This window comes from Phoenix dactylifera, chromosome 4 (assembly GCF_009389715.1).
Source record: "Phoenix dactylifera cultivar Barhee BC4 chromosome 4, palm_55x_up_171113_PBpolish2nd_filt_p, whole genome shotgun sequence".
In the NCBI taxonomy this organism is placed as follows: Eukaryota; Viridiplantae; Streptophyta; class Magnoliopsida; order Arecales; family Arecaceae; genus Phoenix; species Phoenix dactylifera.
This window is the reverse complement of record NC_052395.1, coordinates 6,920,976-6,938,438: the sequence shown is the minus strand read 5'-3', so window position 1 is coordinate 6,938,438 and position 17,463 is coordinate 6,920,976. Positions and strand designations below refer to the sequence as shown.

General features: G+C 38.2%; 1 protein-coding gene across 5 annotated transcripts; it reads right to left on the bottom strand.

Moving 5' to 3' along the window:
• Positions 1–587: 587 nt before the first annotated feature.
• LOC103723412 (protein VTE6, chloroplastic) lies at positions 588–9,677 on the bottom strand. 5 transcript variants are annotated; one of them, XM_008814320.4, is made up of 6 exons: positions 9,247–9,677; positions 7,497–7,750; positions 3,600–3,723; positions 2,429–2,666; positions 1,060–1,239; positions 588–972 (listed from the first exon to the last, which is right to left on the bottom strand). In XM_008814320.4, the coding sequence occupies exons 1-4, from the start codon at positions 9,643–9,645 to the stop codon at positions 2,547–2,549; spliced, it is 897 nt and encodes a 298-aa protein (XP_008812542.1). In that variant the 5' UTR covers positions 9,646–9,677; the 3' UTR covers positions 588–972; positions 1,060–1,239; positions 2,429–2,546. The 5 variants fall into 5 exon arrangements, with proteins under 5 accessions (XP_008812542.1, XP_008812543.1, XP_008812539.1 ...); XM_008814321.4 differs by having other exon boundaries at positions 588–848; XM_008814317.4 differs by having other exon boundaries at positions 2,429–2,533; positions 9,247–9,674.
• Between the last annotated feature and the right edge of the window lie 7,786 nt (positions 9,678–17,463).

Genomic DNA, 17,463 nt, shown 5'->3' with positions numbered 1-17,463 from the left:
AGAGAAATCTTAGGGCAAGACGCGGACCTGTAGGCAGGCTTCTATCCCACCAAGTGGTTCTGGAGTAGGATTATATCCAAGAATATATAGTAATAACGCGCCTGGTGCCAATCTTTAAAGTCCAAACAAAACCTGACAGTGGGCAGACATCATTTCCAAAAGCTTAAATTTCCAAAATCTAAGAGAAATAAGAGGCTCCTGTTTCCGAAGAACAATGTTGGACCATGGATTCCCCATAAAAAGACAGTGGATCAGCACATTTGTACATACCTAACAATCAACAAGGTTCCATATCAAAATGGGAAAGGTGGGGACCTTCCAATGGTGTTGCATGGCACACTTAAATGAATTCAACCCAGAAATGACATCCGATACAACCTGAACTTAATACAGACAAGTGCTGACTCTGGGCTTGGAACAAAGCAAGCTGCAAGCTGCTCAATTAAAATTTTCCAATAGGTAATCTAATGACAAAAGCTTCTTCAGAAGAAATTACATACAAAGCCATGGAGAAATAAGTTGAGGATATTTGACACAAACTGAAGAAGAAGAAAAAATGTCCAGATCATATGTTCAGACATGGAGAGTTTTTGAATAATGGGAAATAATTTTCTTTTTCAAGTTTCTTGCTACTAATGGAGTAAATTATCTAAAATGAATCATTACACCAACAAACATTTGATGATCAAGTCACTTATTTTGCAACAAATTGCACCACTCATTGGAAATGATAACATAAGGCAACCAGCAACTGAAAAGAACAATTCTGAAAATTTCATCATGTAATAACTGACATTTACACAATATGTTGCGCTAATTTGGAGTCACATGGATCAGGCTATCATCTTCTGTTCAAAGAACACGGCAAACATGTGAAGGAAGGTTGAATTGTTAATTAAATGCCTCTTAACTTTTCATTCCATGCAGTTTTCAAGAACACAAAGTGATCCTCTGAAAAATTTCAGGCCTTACCTGCACGAGAAATCAATCCTTTTCAGAATTTCAGTATCTTTTGTTGTTATAAAAAACCATAATTTGTTTCAGTAATCTTAGTGTTACCTTCTTGTGTTGATGAACTCGATCATTTCATTTGTTAGTTCCATGTGATATGCATGCAACAGGTATTGATGCTATGGCTATTATTTACTGAAGGTAGCTCTGTAGCATGAGGTGCTGCATCAGAACGGCCAAAATGCTGCCGATGGAGATGTTGATTACATTGACAGCATCATTGTTCAACTGTACAACAAAAGAAGTGGCAGCTAATGTTAACCTTGCAGATCAGAAACCCAAAAAAATCCTAATAAACAGCATAACTACAATAAAATCAATGACCAGTGAATAAATATAGTACAGTAAAATCCATATGAAATTCCGCGGTACAAGTAGAAGCTAGAACTTGTGCACTATAGTGCCTGTAAATTGTAATCATATCGATGATCTTGTATAGGTCCCTGCTGGATGCTAGGCAGTCCACCTAAAGAAATATGGGAGAAAACCTTTTTATTTCCTTTTTGAATGAAGGATAGATAAAGTCAAGTAGATGGTTAAAAATCTGCTTATGTATATCAGTAGTAATATAACTCCATTTTGAATTAGTTAAATAATTGTTGAACATAGAACTGCATCCTTAATTTTAAACAATGTGACCTATTATGAATTTGGACATACCTTCTCAGTATTTGTCCATGACACCATAGAGGATCTTCTTTTCTGATTTCATGTTCGAAATTCTGATGGTTCTTCCATCTTTTATATCAATACTAGTTCCTACTAAAGTGCAGCTGCAGCCATTTTTGATGCAATTCACTTTAAATTCTTTTCACTTCAAAAGGCTTTCATACTTTATAGACTTTAACTTTCCAGGCTTCCACACAATCTGAGCCCTTTTCTTTTTCTTGAAAGATATTGGTCTTTTGTTGCTTGCCTATAGAGTGACATCACAGTTGGTCCTCCACTTGATGCAGATGGTTGTTTTCTCTAACATGCAATTTTTTAATTTCATTTTTCCTAGCAAAGAACCATAGACACCTCGGTGTCTCACTTTTGCAGCATACAAGTCATGCCGGGGTTCCCACTATTGCCTGACTTTTTTGCATTATACAAAAGCACTAGCTTCTTTGTCATTATGTGAAATATCTTCCTATAAATCATCTGCATGTGCCCTATACATGAGTCTCCTAAATCACATCCCTAAGTCTCCACCCAGATGAAATTCTGTTGGAAATTGTCAATCTTAATCTCTCCATTATATTAATAGATGCACTTGTTCTACTTAAACGACACATCTAACAAGCATCATGTTGTGCAAATATTTTACTCCCTTTTTTTTCTTGTCAATGAAGAAAGAACCAATAGGTAAGGAGCACATTCACCATATAACTCATAACTTAGAAGAATTGAGCTGGTCATTGGAATGGCAACTCACCCATCTAAAACCTTCTTTATCTTGTAGCGCAGCACCAATTAGGCTCTCACCAAAATTTGCAATCTGGGATGCTAGAACACATATAGCAGCTTGTGGTACATCTATCTGCATCACAAAGTCATGATGTGAATAAAAATTTAACTAACATATACAGATCGCTGTTATTAGCAGCACTTGCACAGCAGGGACAACATAAAAATCCGAATAGGTGGGGAATTGTTGGCCTGCTGAGAATCACCTGAAACGGGAAAGATTAATAAGTCATCTCAGCTGCAAGGTTTGGGAAAAAGGGACAAGCATTCTTCGTAGGAAAAGGTAGTGAAAGGTTTGGAAAGTGAGGAAACAAATATGAATAAAAAAGGTCTTTGGCAAGACAATGAACCAACATATTCATTTACAAGCTCCTGTTATGAAAGATGCCAAGTTACAATTCTGACAACAACATCTAGCCAACCATGTACATTGGTTACATTATTGGTAATCGAACAAATATAGGACCGAACATATTAATTTTTATAAAATTAAATCATTCCAACAAAAGATTAAAAATATTTTTAAAACAAGCCAAGCTACCTACAAAATAATAAGTAGGGTCAGATAGCATCGCTAACCTACAAAATAAGCCTATTTTAAACAGATGGATGTCGTGTGCAAGTTAAAAGCTCTTTGTTTTTGGTGACTGATGCAGTTGCATATTTTTAGCTATATTGGAGCATCAATACTCCGTCTGTGCAGCCCTGGCTCTGTTTTCATGAATGCTTTTCCAACTTTATGCAATTGTGCCTCATCAACTTTTAAATTTCTAAATTCAAAAACTAACACTCACATTTTGACTCTACAGATATTTTTATATTACTTACAATGATTCATTACTGTATTATCTCTTCATACATAATAAGGCAAGGATAACTTTTACATTGATTCCAGCTCACAAAGAATTTAGTAGCAGATGGAATGATAGCCACACCATACACTATTTTGACATAAACAGGACTTGTGAGTTTATATAACTTATTTGTAGTCAATAAAAAAGAAAACTGAATTCACCAACTGATACTTTCAGTAAGAATATCCATAAAATATCAGCTTTAACATCTTCTGTTTCAAATGTGAAAACTATACATTAAGAATAACAATTTAGATAAAATGATCTAATTAATAGGAAAAATACCTCTCCCAGAAAATAACCAATGCTAGCAAGAAGAATTGAAGCTAAAAGTCCAGCAATGGTCCCCTCCACACTTACAGCCCCTTCGGTACCTCTTGGGACTACCTTGAACGTTGTAACAAGATACCTGTTCCAGAAGCATCAGAGTGAAACAGTCATGAAGTGTATATCCATAAGGGAAAAATTATTGATTGAGAAGTGGCGGAGTCTCACTAGCACAGAAACCATTCCTAGGAGCAGGCAATCGTGGCTTTACTAGAAGGATACCTATTGTGAATCAACACTATGCATGCTCTTATTTCCTCAAATATGCTGATTACCTTAAACTACACGCACCGAATAAAAGTTCAGAAGCAATTTTTTCCACCTCATTGTTGATAGTAATAAACTGTTATTAACAGAAAAAAGAAAAAAGTTTGTTGAAGGTGCAGTTAATCAATGGCAAGTGAGGATACCACGTTTAACAATTTACAAAAGATGTACACAACATTATAACATCATCTCACAACCATCATCTAGTAAGCTGAGTAATGTGATTCATTATATGCACATAATGTAATAAAACAATCTTACAACCATTATTTCAGGATCGGCAGAACCATCCCGAACCGCCCGATTCAGGGCGTCTCTAGCCGTACCAGCGGTGGACCGGAACAGTTCTGGCAATGAAATTGAGATGCCGTCACCGGAGGAGGAGAAGGAAAAAGAAGAAAAGAGAGAGCGAGCGGGGGAGGAAGAGGGAGAGGGAGGGAGGCCGGCAGAGGGTGGCGGAGGCCGTCGAAGGCTGGCGCCTGGGCAGGGGACCTGGCTGTGGCATCCGCCTCCTGCCCGGGCGCCGACTGTGAGGGCTCGGTCCATTGACCGAACCGCACACAACTGGGCCAGTGGGCCAACCCAACGTAGCCAGCCCAAGGGCCACCGTGCCCTGGCATAAGGTAGCCCATCTGGAGGCCACCTTGGTCTCCTTCGGAAAGGAGGAGCCCTGCGATCGCCAGTTGTTGAGGCGGTTATAACCGCCTAACAGCCACGGTTGTGGCCATTTCCTCCCCTCCTTCCCCCGGAGAGGGCTATAAAAGCTCGATGGGTCCCTTCATAGAGACACCTTCTTCCTCCTCACTGCCTCTCTTCTTCCTTCTTTCAGTGGCGGCAGAGCTCTTCGGAACCACCGTTGAGTCACCGAAGCGAATCAAGGTAAGTAACTCGGGCACAAATCTTATTGATTTCTAATCACTATTTAATTGTATGAAATTACAAAATTGTATTTGATATGATATATTTTCTCAAAATTAGCACCAAGCATATGATTGCATATGATTAATGAATTTGATTAAATAGCACTTCTTCATGAATATGTGATTGGATATGAATTATGATTATGATAGATTGCATGGAAATGATATTTGTGGCATGATTATGCATTTTTTTAAACTATACGATGCAATTTATCATTTTTCAATCTATTTATGAAGGTATGATTTATGAAAAAAAATAATGATTTATGAACTCTCAGATAGCTATGCCCGCCTCTAGAAATAGAGGCCACTCAACACTCTGGAGCTAGCATCCAACGAATACGGCCATCTGCCAACGGGTTAAAGTTGGTAACGAATATGAATGAGTTATAAAACTCGTCGACTACGAATACGGCCCTGTCACGAAGTTATAGTAGTCATAGCAGCACATCCGTCTGAGAGCATGATTTATAAAGCATGGATGGCAACATTTTTTTTATAAGACTTACATTATCATGTTTATGAACTTGCAAGGCTGCAGTATACATTGTTTTATGACTGGTTTTGAGTATATCATCTATGAAATACTTTATTTTGCTATAACTATTATATTCTTCAAATGATGCATTGGTATGAGAAAAATTATGCTTGATCCAATAAGATGGTATTTGGTTACTTACTGAGTTATAAAACTCATAAATGCCATATGATTTCTTTCACAGATCAGTAAGGATGATAGGAGCTGGAGCCCAAAGACTAGGATTTTTAGGGGTGATGTGCTTTGGATATTTTGGATGATTTTAGAAGCTATGTACAGATGTCTTTGGAAAACATTTTACGAATAAATTCTATACTTATCATGACTTGTTATGTGGCTTCGTGTTATTATGGGCAATAGCTTATGGTAGCACGGCCGTGGCACGGGCCGTATCAGGGGCGTGGTAAATCATGTCCGGAACCGGGTCGTGACACCAGCCTCCAACAGCCTTTGCCACCCTCTGTCGGCCTCCTTTTCTCTCCCTCCCTCCCTCCCTCTTCTCTCTCTCTCTCTCTCTCTCTTTTCCTTCTCTCCCACAGTTTGCATTCGCCCTCTCCTGTGTCGGTACAGGCCCAACACGACACGGCGCGAGCCCGTACCGACTCGTGCCGCTAGACAACCGGTACGGTGTCCGATGCCGGCACAACAGACCGTGTATTATTCAGTAAGCCAAGTATTGAAGACTCCAAACATATATAACACTTCTTGTATCATAATATATCTGATGGCACTTGTTAATTTTATTCATAATAAGTGGATTATCACCCTCTAAACATGAGTCTTTAGAGTTAGATCTTTATTGGAAGTCTGGACTAAGGAGAAACTATTAGAGGATGTATGGTGTTGTGGGAATAAAGGGGTCTGGACTTAGTCCCACATCGAATAAATAGCGAAGAAGTTTGTTCCTTAAGTGGAGGGGGGCAACCCCTTTCTCTTCAGAGACGCCTTTTGTGGGGCAAAACCGTGAGGAGGGAAGAGACTATGAAATCCCTCCCAAAACAGACAATACCTCTGAGGAGAACCAGTCGCCTCTGCTGTTTCAGCCCGGTGGGGACGAGGTCGGAGGGCGGAAAATCCTCCCGTAGCGCTGGACGTACGGGCTGGAGCCCAACCTTCCTTGACCTCATCAATGGTGAGGTCGGAGGGCGGAAAATCCCAACATAACGCTGGACGCGCTGGCCGGAGCCCGACCTTCCTTGACCTCATCAATGGTGCTTGGAAATAAAGCGGCATGGACTTAGTCCCACATCGAATAAATAGCGGAGAGGTCTGTTCCTTAAGTGGAGGGGGGAAACCCCTTTCTCTTCAGAGGCGGATTTTGTGGGGCAAAACTGTGAGGGGGGAAGAAACTATGAAATCCCTCCCAAAGCGGACAATACCTCTGAGGAGAAGCAGTCGCCTTCGCTGTTTCAGCACGGTGGGGACGAGATCAGAGGGCGGAAAATCTTCCCGTAGCACTGGATGCGTGGGTCGGAGCCTGACCTCCCTTAACCTCATCGATGGTGAGGTCGGAGGGCGGAAAATTCCCCCGTAGCTCTGGATGCGCGGGCCGGAGCCCGACCTCCCTTGACCTCATCGATGGTGAGGTCGGAGGGCGGAAAATCCCTCCGTAGCGCTGGACACGCGGGCCGGAGCCCAACCTTCCTTGACCTCATCATATGGTAATGCAAAAACATACACTAAAGGGTTCAGAAGCCAAAACATACACTAACAATAGATAGCCCCATCACACCATAACTATACATACATATGTATACAGCAATATATCATCAACTTTTAGAAGAAAATATGTTAAATAAGAGTAGAAAATAATCTTTGCACAAGAGAAACTAATGGGACAGTAGCATGAACATTTGTGGTGTACATGAGCTAGTTAATAAATGTGTGAGAACAAGAAAATAAGCATAAGAAACTAAAAACATGACCTAAGTGCTGGTCCTGTCATTCAATGCCGCTCAGCACATACTGTCCAGTGCTGATTTGGCATGTGGCACAGCTGCATGCCACCGCCTGCCACACCATAGTACCCATGCTAGCAAAGTCGGCCAAGATTTACCATCTTATTCAACCACAAGTGGCTGAAAACATTCTATATAATAGTATAACAGTATGTTTGACCAAGATACTTACGCAGTCTCCCCGTATGCCTTGCCTATCTCACTGGAAACTGTGTCACTCAACTTAGTACAGAAACTAGCAACAAAACCAAGTTTCCAGAGCCCTGCAAATGAAGCTCCACCAATACCACATATTGATAGGAAAGCACAAACACATCCGGCAGCACTGGAACCGATCACGCTGCCCGGCCCTCTTCTTCCTCTCCTTTTCTCAGCCACTCCTAAAGCTTCTTTCTGTGTTATCTTCAACTTTGTTGCCACTGTTCCCTGCAAATCTAGTAGACATTGAGAGTGTAGAAAAGTAATCATATTAAAATGCATAAAAGATGATGAGGAGATATCGTTTATGAATTACAATGTCTCTATATGGTCAATATGCTATAGTACACAAAAAAAAGTTAAGGAGACTTAGGTGAAGAGAATATATAAGGGTGAGCATATGGTAAATAAGTTTCGCAACTGCAACATCAAAATTAAAAATCTACATAAAAGAAAGGAAATAGGCAATCTAACAAAAAGCTCTAAAATATGAACTTCAATTAAAATAAACCTCTATATTTTTACAGACTTCTTTTCCCTCAAAGCAAGTTTGCCATACTTCACTAGAGTCAATTTATTATTATTATTATTTTGACCAGAGTTAGATCTAGGGCTTGTCAAATTAAGGTGAGAAATAGAAATCGGTGTCACCTCAATGTGATTGTTTTTGACACCAATTTATTGCAGCTAGATGGCACTTAATCACCACGTGGATAGTCAGCCTCTAACATCTCTATCTACTACATCTAATACATTTAAAGTGCAGCATAAACAGATGCAGCACCCATGTGTGAGCCAAGCTTCATCATTATGAAATTTAATATAAGACAAAAGGACAAACTCAAGACTGCTATTCGATGGGATTTTAATCTTGCACTAACATTTAAATAACATTATGAGCTCCAAAGCCTTGACATAGTAATCTACAAAGCATGCATTCAAGAAAAGACAGTTCAAGCCATAACAAATTGGACTGTCTACATAAAAAAGCATTCAGCCTCAAGGTCATCCCACAAATGTATAAATTGTAAGTGAATTGTGGTTAAATCGATCGATGAAATTTCTTTAGTTTTCTCTCTAGATTATACGTGCAGTCCCCTCAAAATGATCATATCCCTTTTTGACAGAGTGGCACCACATCATTAGGGTACATAAAATACATACCAAACTGATGGGACAAGGCATCTTGTTTATGTCTATGTTTATGCACTAGAATTCCTGAAAAGGTTCAGCATGCTGTTAGATGAACTGATAAGTCACGAATGAAAAACAATTGATCATAAATAACGGCATGGGTTTAAAGTGAACTTAATAATATGCAAATTGAATGGGAAAGGAAAGTTCAAAAGTGGACTCGGGCGATGTTCTTGGTGTGAGAAAAAACAGTGATCTGACCATGATCATATGCAAAGAGAGATAAGAGAAATTTGCGATGATAATCTGGGATGATATTTAAAGGTTCCAACTCTTTATGACAAAGATTCAAGAAATTCAGTTGAAATACCTGATACTTCGAACTTCTTGAAGACTCACAATTAGTCAATCTATCCAAATAATATCAAAATTCTGCTAACTAAAGAAAGATCAAGATTCAAGAATTCAATTGCCATCTCGATTATGAGAAAAATAATAAAGATCTCAATTCAACCTTCAATGCCAGAATATAGTTAAGAAAGAATCCAGAGACAAGCATTTAAGGCAAAACATTGCGAAATCCCACTTACAACAATGAAATAGGCGGCAACAAGGAGGAATCCGGGCGACCCGAAGGCCCTCCACGTTAAGACTCCCAGGAGAAACGCCGCTCCAATCCCTGAAGGGGAAAGCCCCGAGACGAGAATCGGGGATCCAACAAGAAAAATGAGGAGATTGCTGGCGATCGCTGATTTCCACGTTGGGGGCGAGGCCTGGAGGAGATCGAGGAGCGAGTCCTGGAGCCCCGCTAGCTCTTGGAACGCGAAGGCCCTGGGGGGAGAGAGCATTCTCGGAACCCTAGATCTCGGTTTGGGGACTAAGGTTTTGGGGATCGAGAGTAAAGCGAGGGAATTGGGGACGGAGAGTCGCCGGAGAGGATGCGGCGACAGCGGTGGTCTGGGGAGTAGAAGCAAGAGAGCGGAGGCCATTAGACGGTCTGTTTTCTCCCTTTTCTTACGGGAGAGGGGGCTTTAAGCGGCTTCTACCGGACGCCGCCATAGCTTTTTTTTAAAATTTTTTTTAAACTTTTTCTAAGACACGTTTTTTAAATCCTAATTGTGCTCAATAATTATTTTACAATCATTCTTTGTTTTCAGAGTTGTATCCAAAGGAATTTTGCCCCTTGCAAGGAGAAAAAGTATAATATGATCCATAATTAATTTAGATTATTCTCTCCATTATATTCCAAATAAAAAATTATTAATTTAAATATTCTATTTTTTTGCACCTTGGGCATGCCCAAATTTATATTCTCCAAGAGATGTTGGATGCCATTTGGCTCTACCCTAAGATTTCTTTTTTCTATAATGGACAACTTATATAAATCTAATATAAATACATCATAACAAGTCACATAACATCTTGAACAGCTCTTCCTCATCCGTCTAAAGAATCTTTTCGAAGTAATTTGCCATAAAGAACACCGCTCATTGGATTTTCTATAGACGCGATTTGTCTTAAAAATAATGTCGTCATTGGCCATGCCCCATATGTTCTAAAACAGAGAGTGGTGTTGAGTAGGTTGGTATTGGTTTGCAGTATACACCGAGCATGACTCAAATCAGTCCAAATTGTTTTCAGCTCCACCCCAGTCTCTATCCTAAGCTTCAATGAGTCTATAATTTTACAGTTAAGTATTAAGATGGTAGCCACATTACTTAATATTTAACTTCTCGTGATAAAATAACATAGAATCTAACAGAACAAAAGCATTACAGTTTGAGAAGAAAAGAGTATTTTAATTATCGTTTGAACTCGTTGTCCATATGATTAATATATTCCATGATCTCGTAGACCCAATAGTTACCGGTTACTACACTTGTCATTTATGTATTGCTAGATTGTAGCAATAAAAATTTTCAAATAGATAACATATGTCAGATCAATTAATGGGATAAATTAAATGAAATAGCTGATTCTGTATTACTTTTTCGTCTGACATCAATGAGATAGGAAAAAGTCAATCCTAGCATCGTTCTTAAAAGAAATTAATAAAAGTGTCGAGAAGAATCATTTATGAATGGAGACCTCACGAAGGTACCTTTCGCAAGAGAAAAAATAAATCATAAAGTTATGGCCTTTTCTATTTTCAGTCACTTTAAAAAGAGAAATTTTCTGAATAATTTATCTCAAGGCAAACATTTTTTATGGCTCTAAATTTTAGACTTGTTTGGATCGCAGGAAAAAAAATCATCAAAATATTTTTTTAAAAAGCTAATTTTGAAAAAAATAATTTTTTATTTTTTTAAAAAAAATTTGATGGCTCTAAACCCTCGATTAAATGTAGAGTTTGAAGTGCTTTAAAATTTATACATAATACAATCCAACAGATGCAAAAGAAGGTCACTGGTTTTTTTTTGCGAAAGATGCAATCCGAACCGTGAGGACGATCTCCCAAGGTATATACCTGAACTCAGCTTCCATCCTAGCTGGTCAGAAGCCGGAACGATGAGTACAATATAAGAGATACGATGGAGGAGTGGGGAATGGAGATCGAGAGATAGTGGACAGTAGTTGAGACGGACATAACGTTTTACAGGACATTCTCGTGAGGATCTTTTTGGTTGCGTTTGGCCGAGGCGGAATCCTCTCCAGCTTGGGTTTGAAGTGGAGGCCCCAATTCAACAGTCCAAGTTCTTAGGTGCGTCAGTTTGTGGTCATTGATTCAACCGGACGCTAGTAACCAGTGAGGATTCAAACTTAGTTTAGGTTTATATCTTATAATATGGTGTATAATAAATTTATTTATTATAACACTATTTATTTTCTGCAATCATGTCTCCTTCGAACTTACAAGAAAATATAATATATATATATATATATATATATATATATATATATATATATATATATATAAATCTATCTCATCCTATTAGCTTAAGCTTTTGGGATAAATAGAGATTTCAATATGATATCAGAGCAGAGGTCTTGCTTAAGCTTTTGGGACAAGTGGAGATTTCAACAGAACTTGGCTAAGTTGTAGCCTCTTTCCCAGTCTAAAATTAGAAACAAGTATGCTAGGCCTAGGATGAACTTTCTCGATCTTGGTTGGTCCCTGTATTGGCGTAAAGGGTCATCTGGAAACATATGGCTCATTCTCAGTCCGGTGGCGCAACGAAGGAAAGCTGGTGATGTCCATTTTCTTATTTTCAGCTTCATCAGAAACAAGATGACCCATCGAAGTGCTGCACCTCTAGGTATTCAGTTGCACGTCCAAGGCTGAAGAGAATAAAAGTTTGATCTGCAAATTGACAGAGACCTTAGCGGTGTTATAGCTGCATGCACACAAAGAAGACAAAACAAAATAAAGTCTTATTTAATCTCCAATAAGATGTCACAGTTCTACTCCAACAATCCCATTTCAACTGCAGTCACAAAGAAGGCCATTAAATCATCATCAAATGATGTTTTGAATTTCCAGACTCCTGCTGGAAAATGTTATATATGGATCCAAGTATGTAACGCAATGACCTCATAAGCCTTACTTTCTGTTGCCTTTGAGCAAGTCAAAGCCAAATTTAGATAAAGACACGTATGGTGATCATGCCAAGCACCACAGACAAGTTGAGAAGCGTGATATTATACAAATAGCAATGATTGATGCAACAAAGGATACATTTCTTGCTTGTTTCCTAATGATCTTCTGAAAATTTAATAAACAAACATGAAGGGAGGTGTTGACTTTGATTCTTAGATTATTTCAGCTGATATGACCTGTCCATCTCTCTGTCATTATTCGTTATCACCTCATTTTCCTAATCAAGTTACGAGACTTCCGCTGATATTATTGGAGGGGAGTCGCAGGAGAAGTCTTCTCTGATCGTGATTGTCTGCAAAATAAACGAAGCCAATAACTTTGGATCATTGCATCACACTATCAGAAGAGGCTCTTCAAAAGTCGCTGGCAGCTTTCTCCAATAAAATTCAAATAAAAAAAAAGATACATACTTATCATTTTGCTATCATTCTTTTATTTCACTGCCTATTTTGCATGGCTGCAAAGTTTCCCAATACAAGGCAGATGAAACAGTCAAAGAATGCCTACGTGACAAGTTTTCGCTATACACCATTAGAGGTCATTTCACAGATCAGACATCATCTCCTATGTTCGAATTTCAGAGAGATTAAAATTTTCAATGAGCGACTGGATAAACAATGCTCCATTTTGCTTTCTGATGTGCTCTTCTAGGGGAATGTCACCTTTCAGCAGAAACAACATAGAAATAAGAAAAACTTATCTCACATATACCCCAAAGGGACACCAATGGCCATTCTACAACAGTAAGCAAAGACCACCATAAAAGAAAAGCTCGAAGCTGAACATACTCGAGAAATCAACAAACATTGTATAACAAGAGAAACCCTCAGTTACATCCTTCTTTACAGAAAAATGACCATGAAAAAGAAAAATCCTACGTAACACTAAAAACTACTTAAACATCTCAAGCAATCCAAACAACTATAGAGGTAATTAATCCAAGTATCCCCTCCCCTAACCACCAACACCTTATGAACTAAAGAATAGAACTAAAAAAATAGTAGGAGATTCCTTTTGTGCTAATACCAGTGTGATGGATCCAATTCACGAAGTCAAGCAGATGCTAAAATGCTGGATTTCTCTAGTTCGAGAAAAAGGGAGGAGTGAAGCTGCTTCCCAAGAAGATTGGCGTACGAGGAGTTGCCCTGTTTTGAGAGCCATTAGGATGGTTCTGTTTCCTTTCAACCTCTACTTTCCTCCTCTTTCTCGTGGACCAGTAACTTATTTTCTACTTTAACATCTCATAAAATCCCTTAGGCATATCTCTCGAAAAAGTAGGAGATACCTTTCTACAGAAGAAGGTAGGAGATCCGCCTTCATATATTTTGGGATCAATCATAAGAACTCCTATTTTTTATTAGCTAAATGCAACAGGCAACCTAAATCTTCTTACGAGCAAATAATTCTATTTGCCATGGTAATACTGTAACAAGCCAAGACCTCACATTAAAAGACTAGGCTGAAAGTATTATTTATGCTTTATGATCCTGTATAAGTATCTAAAATCTATCCAATGAATAACCAATATGGAAACTAAACACACGTTCGCATGGGTCCTCACTTACTATTCTTGTTTAAGCTCTGACGTTTTCGTCGAGTTCAAATCCATTAAAATTTAATCACAAGTATCGTGATTGGCTCGTGGTATTTATTATAGTAATACTGTAACAAGACAGGTGCCCACCTAAAAAAATTAGCCAAAAGATATTATTTAGATTTTTTGATTTTATGTAAATATTCAAAATTTATCCAACGAATAATTAATATGGAAACTAAATTAGCACGGTACTCACAAATACATGTTGCAATAAAAAAAACAAAAAAAAAAACAAGATATTAATTAGACTCACCCTATTTAAGCCCGGTAAAAGCCCTACGTAAGAACCATGCTGATGACGACCCAAACCGATTTGAAGTCTTTTTTTTTTTGTCCCTTGACATTTACGGCGCTGACGAGTCCTAAAAGGAAGGAATGGAAGGAACTTCAAACTTTAGGCCTTGGCACCCCGATCTGATGACAATGTGGCAGGACGACAAAGGGTACATATACAAAATTATATACCTTGGATATCTTTTTATATTGCAGGATACTATTCTGCGACCCGGTGGGACACAAACTGGTTCACAATTTGTCTGTAATTTACTGAATAATAGAAGTTGCTTGTCATAGAAGTGCACTTTGCTTCAACATTAATTGTTATCATTAAGGCTTCCAAAATTGTTTTCATAGGTTGGAGAGTTGACATCCAACCCAAGTTGATCTTATCAACTGGAGTCAACCAAAAACAAAACTGGAGGTCTACTCACACTTGTGAGTTGACATAGGCCTGTAGCTTTCAGAGTGTGCGAATGGCATCCCTTGGCGGGTGTAGAAGTTGTTTTTTTAGCCTCCTTTCATTTGCAGAGAGAAACCTAATTAACATTTCATTAGGAAAATGAGAAAGCGCAAAGTACAAGATTAAAAAAAAAAGTACATGATAGAATCATAACATAACAAAAAAATAGGCAAAAGAAGGGTTTGAACAACCAGTCCAGGAAGTTGAGAAGTTAAATTCTAAAACATAGGCCGATGGTTAAATTTCGAGAGAAAAAGCAAAAGTTAATTGATTGCAAGTTCTCACAATCCTAGCTAGTCCAGTATGCAAGAAGATCTGGATATATACTATCCTCAGCCAGCTGAGGAGTCACCTATCTCAGTTCTTAGTTTGTAATTCAGTGAAACCAAGATCCAGCCCAAACTGTGGCTTATTTTCATTATGGCACAAGAGTTTAGAATAAAACTATTTTTAGGTAATTGCTAGAAATGAAAACTAGATTTTGAAGTGTCCTGAGGTGATGCCACATATTATACCATTATCCACACCATTTCCGTTCTAACCAAATAGTCTACTTCTTTTATTTTTTTGGCCTCCCTGTAGACGTAGATGGAAGTTGGGAGAATGGATGAAAAATTGCTTGCATCAAATAGTGGATGTTGCTTATAACAGGAGCATACAAAAGGGAAATGGATTCCTAGAGCCTACCTCGGTGGATAGGATAAGGCCTGTTGCTACGAGTGATGTTTCAGTTGATTAAAACTAAAGATACGAAGGTAAAATATTAAATGTTAGCGCCATTAGTAAAAATACTACAATTTAAAGTTCAGTTTACTTTTTCAGTATTTGTTTCTCGTTTATTGACTATAGAAATGCCGTTCTTTCTTTACAAAAAGGACTAAAGATGAGTTATATAGGGATGTGACACATCCTTCAAACTACAAGTCTTCTAGATGATTTAATGAATACAAAGTCATGGTCATCATCATCTAAAGAAATATATGTAACAGCCAGAAGCAATGAACCAAAAGGAAAGAATACATAGTCCATTACTCCATCTTAATTATCCTTCAAATCAGGGACCTTTTATGTCTATATTTCAAAATTTCAGCCTGCAGGTAAATCACACAGCCCATCAAGCAACGGCATAAGGAAATGGAAGTGTAGGTGGGCCGAGCTCCCAGCGAGCCAGGAATAACTCTAGCATGTCTCAGGCTGTAAACCAGAACCAGTAATTTATTTTTAACTGGAACTCAAGCTATTTAATACATTGTATTAATCATTAAACAAATATAAAATATAAAATTACATTTTTATATATAATAAATAATTAAAATCGATCAATCTATCTACTCATTTATTCATATTGAGCTTAAATTAGAATCGAGCCACAGGCAAGCTTAAATGATTAGCTTGATCATGTTTAATCAACTATGGATAAGTTCAATCTTGTGTCAAGCTTGAATTATATATCCGTTCAAGACTCGAATAAATATTTAACTGATAAAAATAACTGAATTTAGAAGACTAATAATATTAAAATAAAATATAATCTAGAAAATGGATATATTTAATGGAAGAGTCAGTTATCTCTACATGCATTTCATAACTGTATTCCATCTATTGTTCATACGTCCTTAGTTTGGAGACTTAAAATTCATCTACTTGTCTCCCTATTTTGCTGGAAAGTAATTTAGAATTTGACTGTCATAAAATATTATTGTGAAAGTTCGTATTGGCATGTATTTAGTTTCACATCGTTTATGTGAAATCTTAGATACTTATATAGGACCAAAGAATCCAAATAACATCTTCTAGCTATTCCTTTTTAGTGAGATTGTGGATCGTATAAATGGTATCAGCATGGATGCGATCCATGGCCCATGTAGATAAGGGGGCACTACAGCAGGAGCTCTTTTAGGGCAGACCATAAGTTGATTTTGGTGTTTATGGTTGGATTTGATTGAATTTGGACCTTTAGCCTAATGAGGAAGCTACAATGGGCTATTACTGTCACGCCCCGAACCTAGTACCCGGATCCGATACGCGACCGGCCGCATGAGCCCTAGAATAATGCCCTAAAGATTATGCAAGGCCTAAGACGAACAAAAAATCCGACAATTCTATAGTTAATCACTTAATTTGAATAAATAAATCCAACATGTCTAGATAATCAAATTAGTTCAATTACAAGATCTTCAAATACTTGTCGACATCAAAGAAAGATAAACAAACAAACTAACTAATAACTCTGATACTCGCGCTCCGCGCCCAACCCATCCATGTCTATGCATCCTGCAACTCTGAAAAGAGAAAGAAGAAGGGGGGTGAGCTTTACAGCCCAGTAAGAACCACTACATATTTATACCAACATAATAGTAATATGAATTTAAAAACCACGACAAATCGATGGACAATTCATGAAATCATAAACCGGCTATCAAAAGGCTTAAATAATCAATATAAGTATTATGTCAAATATCAATAAAAGTCCAGCCACACAAGAATGATATAGTATATGATAACTCATAAATCTTTATTATGATTTTAATGCCTTTTCTTCAACTTGATCCAAATCAATTATCTTAACGACTTTGGGTAAATCTCGGTCACATTTCTCAGTCTGTCGTGGGGCTGCCAAGTATCACATTTTCAGCTTGTGGCGGGGCCTGCACATTATAGTTCCACATTTCTAGCCTGTGAGGGGGTCTGCCAAAGTATCACATTTTCAGCCTGTGGCGGGGCCTGTACATGATAGCTCCACATTTCTAGCCTGTGAGGGAGCCTGCCAAAGTATCACATTTTCAGCCTATGGCGGGGCCTGCACATGATAGCTTCACATTTCTAGCCTGTGAGGGAGCCTGCTAAAGTATCACATTTTCAGCCTGTGGCGG

Bases quoted from the DNA above. Each gene is read 5' to 3' on its own strand.
- LOC103723412 (XM_008814317.4), bottom strand. From the start codon at position 9,645: ATGGCCTCCGCTCTCTTGCTTCTACTCCCCAGACCACCGCTGTCGCCG. The intron at 3,724-7,496 runs GTAAGTATCTTG...CTTCTGGAACAG, and splicing joins AAGGCATACGGGGAGACTGC to GTATCTTGTTACAACGTTCA. The intron at 1,240-2,428 runs GTGAGTTGCCAT...TTTGTTGTACAG, and splicing joins ATAAAGAAGGTTTTAGATGG to TTGAACAATGATGCTGTCAA.